Genomic DNA, 16,270 nt, shown 5'->3' on the forward strand with positions numbered 1-16,270 from the left:
CAAAATGAAAAGAAGAGGCTGTTATATAGAACTAGCTTTAAATGCGAACATTTTTTAGGTTAGGCTTTACCGTGACTGTTACTGACATTAAATGAAACAATAAGTTCACTGTTACCAGTCACCGGTGACTGGTAACAGTGAACTTATTGTTTCATTTAATTTAGAACTAGCTTACTGAACACCAACGTGTAGTTCAACCTGTATCATGCAAACAGTTGATCTAAACTTGTAACATGCATTCTGGATAAGATGTGTGTTTTTCCATTGTTACTTATTTCACAAAAAAATGCCATTTCAGGGCTGCTGAAGTTCTGGAACGAGAAAAGCTATTGGCATCGGGTTCAATGTCAGATATAACTCCCCACGACTTGCTTCAGCCACATTCGGACTTCCATATTCGAAATCGTTATTTATCTCGAATTGGTGCCAATGTAAGTATTGATTAATTAAGGGATATTTTCATTTTATTTGGGTGATGTGTGTTCATGTACTTTTGACAATCTTCTGTGGATAGCTTTGGGCTAAATGAAAAACAAAAAGATAAAAGTAGTAAAATTTTTATTCAAGGTGAGTCAAGTCCTTAATGAGTCCTTCAGGCAGTATGTAGTTGTGCTAATTGTATTTGGAAAATTACAGCCTATGCTCATTATACTACTATAGTCTAACATATACAGTTGCAGCAGCTCGCTGGTGTGTTATCATCTTACAGTTGGAGCAGTACTAGCTTACTTAATAGTGAGGAAGTTTACCATCTATTAAACTCATATGCACTGTAAGAATTAGATGTGTCCATGAACCATGGACCTTGCCATTGGTGTGGAGGGTTGTGTGCCTCGGCAATACAGATAGCTGTACCACAGTGGAGGGGTATCTATTGAGAGGGCAGACAATTGTGTGGTTCCTGAAGAGGGGCAGCAGCCTTTTTAGTAGTGGCAGGGGCAACATACTGCTGACGGCTGAAAGCAAGGAGAAACTACAGTTGTCATTTTTCCCAAGGGCATGCAGCTCTCCTGTATGGTTAAATGATTATGCCTTCCTCTTGGGTAAAGCATTCTGGACATAAAATAGTCCCCTATTGGGATATTCGGGTGGGGACTACTCAGGACGATATTGTTATCAGAAGAACAAAACTGGCATTCTGCGAATCAGAGTGTGGAATGTCAGATCCCTTAATTGGACAGGTAGGTTAGAAAATTTGAAAAGAGAAATGGATAGATTAAAGTTAGATATAGTGGGAGTTAGTGAAGTTCAGTGGCAGGAGGAACAGGGCTTCTGGTCAGGTGAATACAGGGCTATAAATACAAAATCAAATAAGGGTAATGCAGGGGTAACTAAGCTACTATGAACAGCATAGTGAATGCGTTATTGTAGCCATAAGTGACTATGGACCGGGGAAAAAGAATGAAAGAGGAAGCCGCTTGGTAGAATTTTGTGCAGAACATAATTTCATCATAGCTAACACTTGGTTTAAGAACCATGAAAGAAGGTTGTAGACATGGAATAGACCTGGAGACACTGGAAAGTTTCAAACTCATTATATAACGGTAAGATAGAGATTTTTGGAACCAGATTTTAAATCGTAAGACATTTCCTGGGGCAGATGTGGACTTGGACCACAATTTATTGGGCATGAACTGCAGATTAAAACTGAGGAAAGTGCAAAAGGGTAAGAATAGTGAAGGCAACAGAGGATCAAGTGGGTAAAAGGACAGAGGCTAGGAGAAATCCTTCGATAACACTATATATATACGATCACAAAGGCAGAGCCACATGTGAAAGCACCCACGTGATTTACCAACTGACCTGCCTACACTGTGATGCATTCTATGTGGGAATGACCAGCAACAAACTGTCCATTCGCATGAATGGACAAAGGCAGACAGTGTTTGTTGGTAATGAGGATCACCCTGTGGCTAAACATGCCTTGGTGCACGGCCAGCACATCTTGGCACAGTGTTACACCGTCCGGGTTATCTGGATACTTCCCACCAACACCAACCTATCCGAACTCTGGAGATGGGAACTTGCTCTTCAATATATCCTCTCTTCCCGTTACCCACCAGGCCTCAATCTCCGCTAATTTCAAGTTGCCGCCACTCATACCTCACCTGTCATTCAACATCATCTTTGCCTCTTCACTTCCGCCTCGACTGACATCTCTGCCCAAACTTTAAATATGTCTGCTTGTGTCTGTATATGTGTGGATGGATATGTGTGTGTGTGTGCGAGTGTATACCTGTCCTTTTTTCCCCCTAAGGTAAGTCTTTCCGCTCCCGGGATTGGAATGACTCCTTACCCTCTCCCTTAAAACCCACATTCTTTCGTCTTTCCCTCTCCTTCCCCTCTTTCCTGATGAGGCAACAGTTTGTTGCAAAAGCTTGAATTTTGTGTGTGTGTTTGTGTTTGTTTGTGTATCTGTCGACCTGCCAGCCCTTTCGTTCGGTAAGTCACATCATCTTTGTTTTTAGAGATATATATACTGAATTCTGTTGATGGAAGGAGAAAATATAAAAATGTAGTAAATGAAGCAGGCTGAAGGGAACACAAATGTCCAAAAAATGAGATTAAACAATGGAAACTTGAGCTAGAAATATCAGTATTATAGCCAGGAATAATCAGGGTGTATACGACCCGGGGCAACCAGGAAAAACCCAGGAATTTTTTCATGCGGCAGAAAACCGGGAAAAACCCGGGAATTTTTCGGAATTCCATGAATTTTTCATTGTTCTAGCTTTCAGTTACATTTCTGTAATTTTGACTGGTAAGAATTGATTCACTTTTGTGCCAAAGGAAATGTGCCATTTACAACAACAAAGCACCGTGCACGCACAAGCGTCTGCAAACAGCAAAAATATGTCAAAGGCCTTAGGGCGAAGACTATGTAATATGTTGTAACAATAAACTCCTTTGTATGAGCATGATGTCATAGCTGTTTACATTAGTTTCGTTTGACCAGTTGCCAACGGGCTCATGTACGTGCGCATTTGACTTGCGTATGAGCAGTACCCTCTCCCGCTTCCTACTACTTGAAGTATGGTTGTGCTGTATCGGCAGTAGCAGCAAGTAGCCAGATGCTAGCGGAAAAAATTTTTCTTGCAGCACCCTAGCTGCCAGATTCACGCATGCGCAGAGTTGTCTGAGTTGTAGTGGGGAGGGGGTTAGCTTCCACGTGACCCGTGTTTGCGTTAAGTTCTTGTTTACAGCTCTCACATCAAATGAAAACAAAACAGATTTCTGTGGCCAGGAGCTATCAAGTGAATTAAAATAAATTCACGTAATTACCTGAATCCACCCAGCTTTCGCTCCCATACAACAAAGTTGATCGAAAGATTGAACGGTGCACAGATAACTTAGTCTTGGTACTGACTTCCTTCTTGCAGACCGAGCGAGGTGGCGCAGTGGTTAGCACACTGGACTCGCATTTAGGAGGACGATGGTTCAATCCCGTGTCCAGCCATCCTGATTTAGGTTTTCCGTGATTTCCCTACATCTTTCCAGGCAAATGCCATGATGGTTCCTTTGAAAGGGCACGGCCGACTTCCTTCCCTGTCCTTCCCTTATGCGATGAGACCGATGACCTCGCAGTTTGGTCTCTTCCCACAGAAACAACCCAACCCTTCTTGCAGAAGAGAGTAGATCATAGCTGAGCGCTCACTGCATTAGCTTCGCTACACCTCGCTTCCAGTTCTTTCACTATGTTGCCATCCTGTGAGAATATGCATCCTGAGTCCTTGAAACTGTCCACCTGTTCTAACTTTGTTCCTCCTATTTGGCACTCAATCCGTGTATATCTCTAATGTCAGTGGGAAAGAGATATAAACGGATTGAGTGCCAAATAGGAAGAACAAAGCTAGAACAGGTGGACGGTTTCAAGTACTTAGGATGCGTATTCTCACAGGATGGCAACATAGTGAAAGAACTGGAAGCGAGGTGTAGCAAAGCAAATGTAGAGAGCGCTCAGCTACGATCTACTCTTTTCTGCAAGAAGGAAGTCAGTACCAAGACTAAGTTATCTGTGCACCGTTCAATCTTTCGACCAACTTTGTTGTATGGGAGCGAAATCTGGGTGGATTCAGGTTACCTTATCAATAAGGTTGAGGTTACGGATATGAAAGTAGCTAGGATGGTTGCCGGTACTAGTAGATGGGAACAATGGCAGGAGGGTGTCCACAATGAGGAAATCAAAGAAAAACTGGGAATGAACTCTATAGATGTAGCAGTCAGGGCGAACAGCCTTAGATGGTGGGGTCATGTTACACGCATGGGAGAAGCAAGGTTACCCAAGAGACTCATGGGTTCAGCAGTATCGGGTAGGAGGAGTCTGGTAGACCAAGGAGAAGGTACCTGGATTCGGTTAAGAATGATTTTGAAGTAATAGGCTTAACATCAGGAGAGGCACCAATGTTAGCACTCAATAGGGGATCATGGAGGAATTTTATAAGGGGGACTATGCTCCAGACTGAACGCTGAAAGGCATAATCAGTCTTAAATGATGATGATGATAATTACGGAAGGCAAAAATACATGATTAGCTTCAGTTTTCTGATTTTATTTTATTTCATTTCCATGTTAACTGGTAGTGAAGCATTAGTCGCCTTGCAGAACAATGAAGTTATTTTTGTCAGTTTGCTAAAGAAATGTGGCTTTTTTAATCTTTCCGCTGAGGCAACGAAATGTTTGATTCCACAGAATTGGCTAGTTCAAACTGTTCGCTGAATTTCAGGTGCACATTTTCATCTTCTGCCATGTATGGCATTATGCCATAATAAAGAACCAAATATGAGATAGTACAGTACTGGTACTCCAAGAAAATTTACATCCCAGAAACCACACTGAAAAGCTTAATATCAGATGGGACCTACTTCATTGTGAATCTGAAAAAAACCAATGTGCACTTCAAGCCGAATTATGCATTTTAGTATGGTTTACGAAATTCCAATGCTCTTGGAGTATGCTCTGATGATCTATTTCTTTTATGGCGTAATGTAAGCTCTCTTAGTGCTTTATACATGCGAATATGCGAGCTTCCTACACCACTGCAGCTGCACACGCACAATAATGCCTGTTTTCTGGCACTCTTTGGCAACTGCTAAATCGAACCTATTTCTAAGAGTCTCGGGATAGTATTGCGAATGGTGATTCGAAAAGCATTATTTTCATAGCAAATTTCTTTTTATGCAAGATAAATTATGTTACATGTGAGAAAGTGGGCTGAGTTTCTTAAATCACAGAGCTTTTAAAACTGAACACTTTGAGGACCAGCCACTTACCAGAATTTCGAGCCCAGAAGACCAGACATTTATGTAGGCCTACTTATTTTAAATTTACTGGCACATATGTGTGATGTATCTTAAAGTATAACACACACAAAAGAAGATCAAAAGCACATGTGGAAGCTCAGCTTCTCTTGTAGCCTATTAATTTTCAAGACCAATATTATATGTCAAAGCTTAGCTTTTCTTGTTGCTACACAATGTTTATTAACGTAAACCGTTAACTTTTCCTCTTTGTGTGTTACTGTTGGCTGACTATAACACGTGTCCTATTTTCTGAATATCTGTTGCCATTGGCTGGTGAGATCACGTGGCATGAGATATGACTGGCTTACAAAAGGACGTCGCAATCTCGATTTCAATTCTGCGAAAACTAATGTGCTGTGTTTGGTGCAATTCAAATTTATACTTTCATTATACGAAAATATGCACTGTATGCGTTGCTGCACATCAAAGGTCTTTCCAGTGTATAAAACATTAACCATTCAAAGGACTCATAAGTTTTACAGTTCTGAGGGAAAAATCTACGGAAAACCTACTGTCACTTAGCCAGAAAAAGTGTATTTTTGCCCAGGAGAAATTATATTTCTCAACCAGGATATCCAGGAATATCTTTCCTTGTCTGCATATACTCCCTGATAATACAATAAATATATCACTGTTCTACAGTTTTGACACAACACTGAGTGAACACTTTATGGAAAATTATAAAAATTAATGGTGGTTATACCAGTATCCAGGAAGTGCAGTGAAATGCAGAATTCCAATGGAAATCAAAAGTCCATTAACATACCAAGCCTAGTGAAAGTTGAAGCCCAAGTTCCAGTGTACCATACGGATTCAAATTCCAGAGCACAGCCAAATCCACATTGAACAGCAGGTCCACCTATAGCACTTCCAAATTGTGGATTAGAACATAGCATGATGAGAACTGGCTTGTAGACATCAGTAGCAGTGTTAAATAAGGCTCCATAGTTAATGGAGCTGGCGGCTGTGGTTGCCGTATACTCTGGGAGGCCAATCACTGTGGTTTGAAGAACACATGCATACAAAGGCAACCTGAAACGTTAGCAGCGGACCGCGCGCAACGTGCACCAACAACGCATTTCTCGGTTGTGCATATGGAGCATGCCACTGCTCGGTGCAGAGATTTAATAGTGGTGGATGCCACAATCCACACTATAGGATAAGACAGATTGCTACTTACCATAAAGAAGACACGTAAAGTTGCAAACAGGCACAATTAAAAGACACTTACATAAAGCTTTTGGCCACGGCCATCATCAGTAAAAGACACTTGCACACCATTCACACACACAAGCAAGCACGTCCCATGCACATAAGACTGCCAACGCCAGCATCTCGGGCCAGAATGCATCATCATGTGGGATGCAAGAAGAAAGATGTAGGGGGTGTGGAAGGGGAAGGGGAAGGCAAAGGGATGGTGTACAGGTGGGATGGGAGATGATTGCTGACTGGTGGAATGTGAAGGAACTAGAATCCCAACAGGTGCAGCATCAGGAAGTTGAGAGGCAGGGAGACAGGGGGAAAAATAAGCAAAATAGGAGAGGAGCAAGGAAAGATGGGCGGATGCACTGACAGAGGGGTGCAAATAAACTTGTAGTAGATGAGAATGGGGAGGAGATGATCAAACAGAGGGGTTAGAAACTGTTGGGTGGAGGGTGTGAGGACAGTATGTCACCATTGTTGATGCCGGAATAATTATCGAAGCGGAGAATGTGTGGTAAGGATAACACCATTCTGCGCTGTTCAGAAAAGTTGGTGGTGGAGGGAAGGATCCAGACAGCGGGTAGTGAAGCAGCGATTGAAATCAAGTGTTTTATGTTCAGCTGCATGTTATGCCACAGGGTGGTCCACTTTACTCATGGCCACAGTTTGGTTGTGGCCATTCATTCTGGTAGACAGTTGGTTGATAGTCATACCAATAGAAAAAGCTGTGCAATGATTTCAGCAAAGCTGATAAATGACATGGCTGTTTTCGCAGGTAGCCTGGCCTGATGGAGTAGGATAAACGTGTGCCAGTGCTGGGTGGATGGATTGGGCAAGTTTTGCACCTGGGTCTTCCCCAAGGATATTATCCTCACAGCGATGGTTGAGAGGTGGCATAGGGATGGACTAGGATGTTTTGGAGGTGGGAAGTATCTTGGGTAGCATGCCCTTCATTTCAGGGCATGATGATAGGTAATCAAAGCCCCAATGAAGGATGTGGTTCAGTTGTTCCAGTCCGGGTGGTACTGGGTGATGAAAGGGACACTCCATTGTGGCTGGTTATTGGTTGTGTGAGGAGAGATAGCATGGGAGATGTCAGCAGGCTAGGTTTGGGGGATAGTGCCTGTCTGTGAAGGCCGTGGTGAGACCCTCTGCATACTGAGCTGGGGAGTTTTTGTCACTACAGGTAAACTGTCCCCGGGTAGCCATGCTGTATGGGAGGGATTTTTTTGGTGTGAAAGGGATGACAGCTGCCAAAATGCAGATACTGTTAGTGGTTTTAATGTAAACAGAGGTGCAGATGGAGGCATCAGAAAGGGGGGAGGATCGTGAGTCAGTGTCAGGACACCATACCTTCATTCTTTCACAACCTCAACACCTTCTATCCCATCCGCTTTACGTAGTCCTCCTCAACCCAGTGTGCCACCTTCCAAGATGTTGACCTTTTCTTCTCTGATGATTCCATCTGCACTTCTGTCCACATTAAACCCACTAACCACTAACAGTACCTGCATTTTGACAGCTGTCATCCCTTTCACATCAGAAAATCCCTCCCATACAGCCTGGCCATGCTGAAGGCCTCACCAAGGCCTTTACAGATGGACACTACCCCCAGACCAAGTCCGCAAACACATCTCCTGTGCCATTTTCCTCTCACACTCCCAATCCTCCCACCGCCCTAAAGAATCAGCCACAAAGGAGTGTCCCCTTCATAACCCAGTACCATCCTGGACTAGAACAACTAAACCACATCCTTCACCAGGGATTTGATTTCCTACCATCGTAGGAATGAGGGACATCGTACTTGAGATACTTCCCACCCCTCCTAAAGTAGTGTGCCGTTGCCCATCCAACCTCTGCAACATCCATGTCCATCCATACACCACTCCCAATCCCAATCCTTGAGGAAGACTGTGGTGCAAAACCTGCCCAACAGACCCACCCAGGACTTTCTATTCCAGTCCTGTCACAGGTTTATCTTACCCCATCATGGTCAGGCCACCTGTGAAAGCAGGGGAGTTATCCTTACAACACATTCTCCACTCCCATAACTATCCCAGCCACTACCTACAGTGATATACTGTTCTCACACCCTCCATCCAACAGTTTCCACCCCCTCTGTGCTATCATCTCCTCGCCATTCTCATCTGCCACATGTTTATTTGCAGCCCTCTGCCAATACATCCATCTCCCTTTCCCCACTCCTCTCCTATTTTGCTCATTTTTTCCTATGCCCCTGCCCCACAACCTCCTGATGCTTTGCCTGTTAGCATTCTAGTGCCTGCACACTCCACCAGACAGCATTTGTCTCTCTCCCCACTGGTACACCACCCCTCCCCCTTCCCCACCCCCTCCAGATTGCTGCTGGCATCCCACATGATGTATTCTGACTCGAGATGCTGAAGTTGGTGGTTGTGTGTGCATTAGGTGTGCTTGCTTGTGTGTCTGCCTCTTACTGATGAAGGCTGTAGTCAAAAGCTTTATGTAAGTGTCACTTAATTGTGCCTGTTTGCAACCTGATGTGTCTTCTTTATGGTAAGTAGCAATCTGTCTTTTCCTACAGTGTAAAAAATGAGATGGACAGGGACTGCAAAGTGGGTAAGCAAGAACGGCTAGAGGACAGATGTAAGGATTTAGAAACATACATCACTAGAGGAAGATAGATGCTGCCTACAGGAAAATTAAAGAACCTTTGGCGAAAAGAGAACCACCTGTATGAATATCAAGAGCTCAGATGGAAATCCAGTCCTAAGCAAAGGAAGGAAAGCAGAAAGGTGGAAGGAGTACATACTTGAGGGCCATAATATGGAAATGGAAGAGGATGTAGATAAAGAGGAGGAGGGAGATATGATACTGTGTGAAGAATTTGACAGAGCACTGAAAGACTTGAAACAAGGCCCCAGGAGTAGACAACATTCTGTTAGAACTACTGATAGCCTTGGGAGAGCCAGCCTTGACAAAACTCTTCCATGGGTTGAGCAAATTGTATGAGAGAGGTGACATACTGTCAGACTTCAAGAAGAATATAATAATCCGAATTCCAAAGAAAGCAGTTGCTGACAGGTTGGAAATTACCGAACTATCAATTTAATAAGTCATGGTTACAAAATACTAACACGAATTCTTTACAGGAAAATGGAAAAACTGATAGGGGCTGACCTCAGGGGAGATCTGTTTGGATTCTGGAGAAATGTGGGAACACGTGAGGCAGTAAGCACCCTATGATTCCTCATAGAAGGTGGTTTAAGGAAAGGCAAACCTACATTTATAGCCTTTGTAGACATAAAGAAAACTTTTGACATTGTTGACTGGAATACTCTCTTTCAAATTCTAAAGGCGTAAAATACAAGGAGCTAAAGGCTATTTACAATTTGTACAGAAAGCAGGCGGTAATTACACGAGTTGAGGACCATGAAAAGGAAGATGTGGTTGAGACAGGACTGAGACAGGGTTGTAGCTTGTCCCCCATGTTATTTGATCTGTACATTGAACAAGTTGTAAACGAAACCAAAGAAAAATTTAGAATAGGAATTAAAGTCCATGGAGAAAGAATAGAGACTTTGAGGTTTGCCAATGACATTGTAATTGTATCAGAGACACCAAAGGACTTGGATGAGTAGTTGAACAGAATGGACAGTGTCTTGAAAGGGGGATACAAGATGAACGTCAACAAAAGCAAAACAAGGATAATCAGGCTATATATGACCCAGGAAATCTGGGGAAACCCTGGGAATTATTTCATCCGGGAGAAAACTGGAAATAGCCCAGAAATTTTTCGGAATTTTGGAAATTTTTCATTGTTCTAGCTTTCAGTTAAATTTTTGTGATGTTGACTCGTAAGAACTGATACTCTAACAAAGAATATTACTGCATCCTGCTACTGCAGTAATACTGCAGCAATATTGCAGCAATAAAACATAAATGAGAGAAAAGAAAAGAATAAAACTTTAGTTGTAAAGGAAATGCTCCATTTACAACAACAAAACACCATGCACACACGCATCTGCCAATAGCTAAATGTGTCAAAGGATGAAGACTATGCAGTACTTCATTACAATGAACTGCTTCTGATGAGCGTGACGTCACAGCTGCTTACATTCTTCTATTAGGTTCATTTGAGTAGTTGCCAGCAGGCTCGTGCGCATGCGCAGTTCAGTCATATATGAGCAGTATCTTCTCCCGCTTCTGGCTACTTGAAGCCAGAGGCTAACGGGTAAAATTTTTATTGTGCACCCAAGCTGCCAGACTTGTGCATGCGCAGAGCAGTCTGAATTTGTGTGTGTGGGGGGGGGGGGGGAGGGGGGGGCGGGGGGTCGTAATCTCCGCATGATTCGTGTTTGTGTGTTGTGATTTTTTTGTTTCCGCATTGTTTATAGCTCTCGGCCAGGAGCTACAAAGTGAATTAAAACACAATCACATAATTACGTAAGGCTGAAATATATTATTAGTTTGTTTTCTGATTTGATTTTATTTGCACGTTTTCGGCAGTCGAGCATTAATTGCCTTGCAGAACAATGAAGTTATTTTTGTCGGTTTGCTAAAAAGATTTGGCTTTTATTAGTTTTTTCCACTGAGGCGGTCAATTTATTTGAAATGAAGCATTTCATTCCACAGTATGGGCTAGTTGCAACTGTTAATAAAGAACCAAACATGAAATAGTACAGTGCTGGTAGTACTCCAAGAAAATTTACATCCCGAAAACCACACTGAAAAGCTCAATATTAGGTTGTGGCCTACTTCAGTGTGAATCTGGACATACAAATGTGCACTTCAAGCCAAATTATGCATTTAAGTATGGCTTATGAATTTCTGATGCTCTTGGAATATCCTCTGATGTCCTGTTTCTTTTATGATGTTATGTAAGATCTCTTAATGCTTTATATGCACAAACGAACATCATCGTAGCTGCGCAAGTGCAGTAATACCTGCTTTTGGCACTGAAATGATGCTATTTGTAACAGGCCGCAGGAAAGTATTGTGAATGGTAGTTTGAAAAGCGTTTCTTTCAAAGTAAATTTCCTTTTACTCAAGATCAATTATGTTATGTGTAAGAATGTGCGACGAATTTCTTAAATCACAGAATGTTTGACTCTCATTTAAAACTTGCCACTTCGAGGACCAGCCACTTAGAAGAATTTTGAGTCCAGAAGACCAGACATTTATGTCATTATTTTAAATTATACTGGCAAATTTGTGTGATGTATCTTAAAGTGTAACACATGCATAAAAAGACCATTATCATATGTGCAAGCTTAGCTCCTCTTTTAGCTTATTAATCTTCGAGATCAATATTATATGTGAAAGCTTAGCTTTTCTTGTAGATACACTATGTATATTAATTTAAACCATTAACCTTTCCTATTTGTGTGTCCACACTACTTAACAGTGATGTTGCTATTGGCTGACTATATCGTGTGTCCATTGCTCTGAATATCTGCAGTCATTGACTGGCGAGATACGTGTCATGAGCTGTGATTGGCTTACAAAAGAGCATTGCAATCTCGATTTCAATGCTTTGGAAACTAAAGTGCTGTGTTTGATGGAATTCAGATTTATACTTTCGTAATATGAAAATACGCAGCGCATTGTGATATGAAATTTTGCAGCGTACAGGTACAATTTCAGGGAACACCAAATTTATATTCTTCGAGGAAAAAAAATAAAAAAAATTGAAAATAAGTCTTGTTTCACAAAGCACCTGGTGTCAAAGGCAGCTTGGTCTATAGATTGTTAATATGGTTTTGAAACACATCTCTGTTGGTTTTTGAGCATTTTTGAATACATTCTAAGTTGATTTTTGAATGCATGCGTAGTGTACATGATGTTTCTGCCAGGAGAATCCCTGTCGCATCTAGAAAGAACAACTTTTCCACAGCCAAAAGGGAACTGGGCTATATGAGCTGAACCGAATAAACTGGAATGGGTGAATGCCAGTCACTGTTTGTTTACGTGGTTACTTGAGTGTGCGAATGAATAGTGTTATTATAATTATTAGTGAAATCCATAGGTTCAGACTGCCAGAGTGGAAATGAACGAATAACAGGAATACAAAGGTAAGAAAGATTACGTATTATCTTCCCTGTGTATTCAAGAAAATGAAATTTTGACAGAAAATTTTTGCCAGATGCTACACTACTAAGGGCCAGCTGTACAATCCTCGGTTAGCAGACACTTATATTCTTAGAATGAGATTTTCACTCTGCAGCGGAGTGTGCGCTGATATGAAACTTCCTGGCAGATTAAAACTGTGTGCCCGACCGAGACTCGAACTCGGGACCTTTGCCTTTCGCGGGCAAGTGCTCTACCATCTGAGCTACCGAAGCACGACTCACGCCCGGTCCTCACAGCTTTACTTCTGCCAGTATCTTGTCTCCTACCTTCCAAACTTTACAGAAGCTCTCCTGCGGACCTGCAGAACTAGCACTCCTGAAAGAAAGGATATTGTGGAGACATGGCTTAGCCACAGCCTGGGGGATGTTTCCAGAATGAGATTTTCACTCTGCAGCGGAGTGTGCGCTGATATGAAACTTCCTGGCAGATTAAAACTGTGTGCCCGACCGAGACACGAACTCGGGACCTTTGCCTTTTGCGGGCAAGTGCTCTACCATCTGAGCTACTGAAGCACGACTCACGCCCGGTACTCACAGCTTTACTTCTGCCAGTACCTCGTCTCCTACCTTCCAAACTTTACAGAAGTAGGAGACGAGGTACTGGCAGAAGTAAAGCTGTGAGTACCGGGCGTGAGTCGTGCTTCGGTAGCTCAGTTGGTAGAGCATTTGCCCGCGAAAGGCAAAGGTCCCGAGTTCGAGTCTCGGTCGGGCACACAGTTTTAATCTGCCAGGAAGTTTCATATCAGCGCACACTCCACTGCAGAGTGAAAATCTCATTCTGGAAACATCCCCCAGGCTGTGGCTAAGCCATGTCTCCACAATATCCTTTCTTTCAGGAGTGCTAGTTCTGCAGGTCCGCAGGAGAGCTTCTGTAAAGTTTGGAAGGTAGGAGACGAGATACTGGCAGAAGTAAAGCTGTGAGGACTGGGCATAAGTCGTGCTTCGGTAGCTCAGATGGTAGAGCACCTGCCCGCGAAAGGCAAAGGTCCCGAGTTCGAGTCTCAGTCGGGCACACAGTTTTAATCTGCCAGGAAGTTTCACTTATATTCTTGTTCTCGGAATGGCACGGAAAACGCGTTATATGAATGCATAATAATACCTAACCAGAGAATAAGGTTTGAGAATGGCAGGAATAGTTACAGAATTTGTGATGACAAGATTGTTAGAACGAGGAGAAGAAATGGGGACATCACACAAATTATAAGTAAGAATATGATGATTCTGAATTTATATACAAATTTCATGCTACTCCTACTCCTACTCCTACTACTACTACTTTTCGATCTCGTGCTTTTGCTGGACTTCATTTTATAAAGTTCCAGGAAGTTCTACACCAGTGTATAAAACAGTATCATTCAAAGCATTGATAAGTTGTACAGTTCCATTTGAAAGTATACTGTCACTTAACACATAAAAAGTGTATTTTCGCCTGGGAAAAGGTGTATTTTTTAACCAATAAATCTGGAAAAATCTGGTAATTTTTTTCCCTTGTCCACGTATACACCCTGATAAATTGAAATAGTCGAATTAAATCAAGTGCTGCTGAGGGAGTCAGATTAGCAAATGAGACACTTAAAGAAGTAGTTGAGTTTTGCTGTTTGGGAAGCAAAATAACTGATGATGGCCAAACTAGAGAGGATATAGAATATAGACTGGCAATAGCAAGAAAATAGTTTATGAAGAAGAGAAATCTGTTTACATCGAATATAGGTTTAAGTATCAGGAAGTCTTTTCTGAAAGTATTTGTATGGAGTGTAGCCATGTATGGATATGAAACATGGATGGTAAATAGTTCAGACAAGAAGGGAATAGAAGCTTTTGAAGTGTGGTGCTTCAGAAGAGTGATGAAGTTAGATTGGTAGGTCACATAACTAATGATGAGGCACTAAATAGAATTGAGGAGAAAAGAAATTTGTGGCATAACCTGATTAGAAGGTGGGATTGTTTGGTAGGACACATCCTGGGACATCAAGGCATCATCAATTTAGTACTGGAGGCAAAACATGGGGGGTTAAAAATCATAGAGGGAGACAAAGAGATAAATACATTAAGCAGATTCAGAGGGATATAGGTTGCAGTATTTACTTTTAGATGAAGAGACTCGCACAGGATATAGTAGTGTGGAGAGCTGCATCAAACCAGTCTTGGACTGAAGACCACAACAACAAATGATTGTTTTTCTGTATAATCTACGATATAGTATGTATTTGAGTCCCATGTGTTAGTAAAATATAAAGTGACATGAACAATTGTAAAATAAACGTGAGCAGAGCAAAAACTCATGAATCAAATGTCATAAGCTAATTGCACCTTGCTAATAAAGGAGTAGTATATAAATGCAGTATTTCATGCTGAAGAAGCATGTTCACTGACTTCTACAAGTAAAAAGAATCTGTGTCCTATTTGTTGTTTTTTATTGCTTTGTAGCCATTAAGACATATGTTGCCAAAAATACAACTTTTGACACATTGTTCTCTGTTTTATGAAGTTATACAAATTAAAAGAAGTAGTATGATTTAAACTTTGCTATAATGCTTATATTATACATGTTGTATCAAAAAGAATTATCTGATTTAAAATAATCATAACTATTATATTATTTGAGATATGTGCGTGAACAATGTGCTGTTGGAAAGAGCAAACTCTCGTGGTTCCTGCCAGGTAGCAGCAGTGTGTGCCCACTTCAGTCAGTACCAAATGGTCAGTGTGAATTTCTTACTAGGTGTGGTGTGGATCCTCTTACAGCACAGAGCTTTAGATGATGGCATGAATAGTTCCAAGAAACAGGTTGTTTGTGTAAAGGCAAATCACCAGGCCGTCCCCAAATGTCTGACAGATGTCGAATGCATCTTGATATGCTTGAGAACTTTCTTTTCCCACAGTTGGAGACCGATTCGAATGACTTCATTTACCAGCAGGATGGGGCACCGCCACACTGGCATCTGGAAGTGTAGGAATTTTTATAGCCAATTATTACTGAATGACGGATCAGTCACACCAGAAGAAATGATTCAACTTCGCATTACTGGCCTCCAAGGTCACTAGACCTGACTGCTTGATTATTTCTTGTGGGAGTTTATAAAAGACTCTGTCTTTGTGCCTCTGTTACCAACAATGATGACTGAAATGAGAATCGCATAACAGCATCTGTAGAAGCAGTAAATCGAGACAAGCTTGCTGCAGTGTGGCAACTATTTGAATATTGCTGTGCATCTCAAGGGGGAATATTGAAAGATATGAAAAAAATTTTTTTAGTTTTCTGTTCATCAAAAAACAAAATTCATTTTATATGTTTATTAGTTTCAGAAATATAGATGTGCCAGATCATGATGATTTTTTTTTTTTTTAAATACACCGTGTGTTAATAATTCTCAGGCCTTGCATAAAACATGGCAAAAAAGGGATGAGAGTAATCAGTAAAGTAGGAAACACTCTGAATTAAATACACACCTAATAAATTAGCAGCCCAAAAGAGCCAGCTCCATTGGGTACGTGGATCTAACATTATAAATGTCAGTGAAATGAGAATTGAACACCCACCACAATGGGACCATGGAATGGTTCCATTCAAATGTAAACACCACGCTAACTAAGAAATTTATGCCAATGGGCTATGAGACGATCAGTTCCTATTTTGTAGAATTCGGTCAGCTGCTG

The 16,270-nt window shown here is 41.6% G+C and overlaps 1 protein-coding gene across 2 annotated transcripts in view; it reads left to right on the forward strand.

The window, feature by feature from the left end:
- Nucleotides 1-16,270, forward strand: part of LOC126236894 (major facilitator superfamily domain-containing protein 1-like) — a 130,643-nt gene that overhangs the window by 111,816 nt on the left and 2,557 nt on the right. For both annotated transcript variants that reach the window (XM_049946534.1, XM_049946535.1), the window contains exon 11: nucleotides 299-431. In XM_049946534.1, coding sequence (XP_049802491.1) covers nucleotides 299-431 — 133 coding nt within the window. The remainder of the gene's footprint in view (nucleotides 1-298; nucleotides 432-16,270) is intronic.

The sequence above is a fragment of the Schistocerca nitens genome, chromosome 2, assembly GCF_023898315.1.
Source record: "Schistocerca nitens isolate TAMUIC-IGC-003100 chromosome 2, iqSchNite1.1, whole genome shotgun sequence".
NCBI lineage: Eukaryota > Metazoa > Arthropoda > Insecta > Orthoptera > Acrididae > Schistocerca > Schistocerca nitens.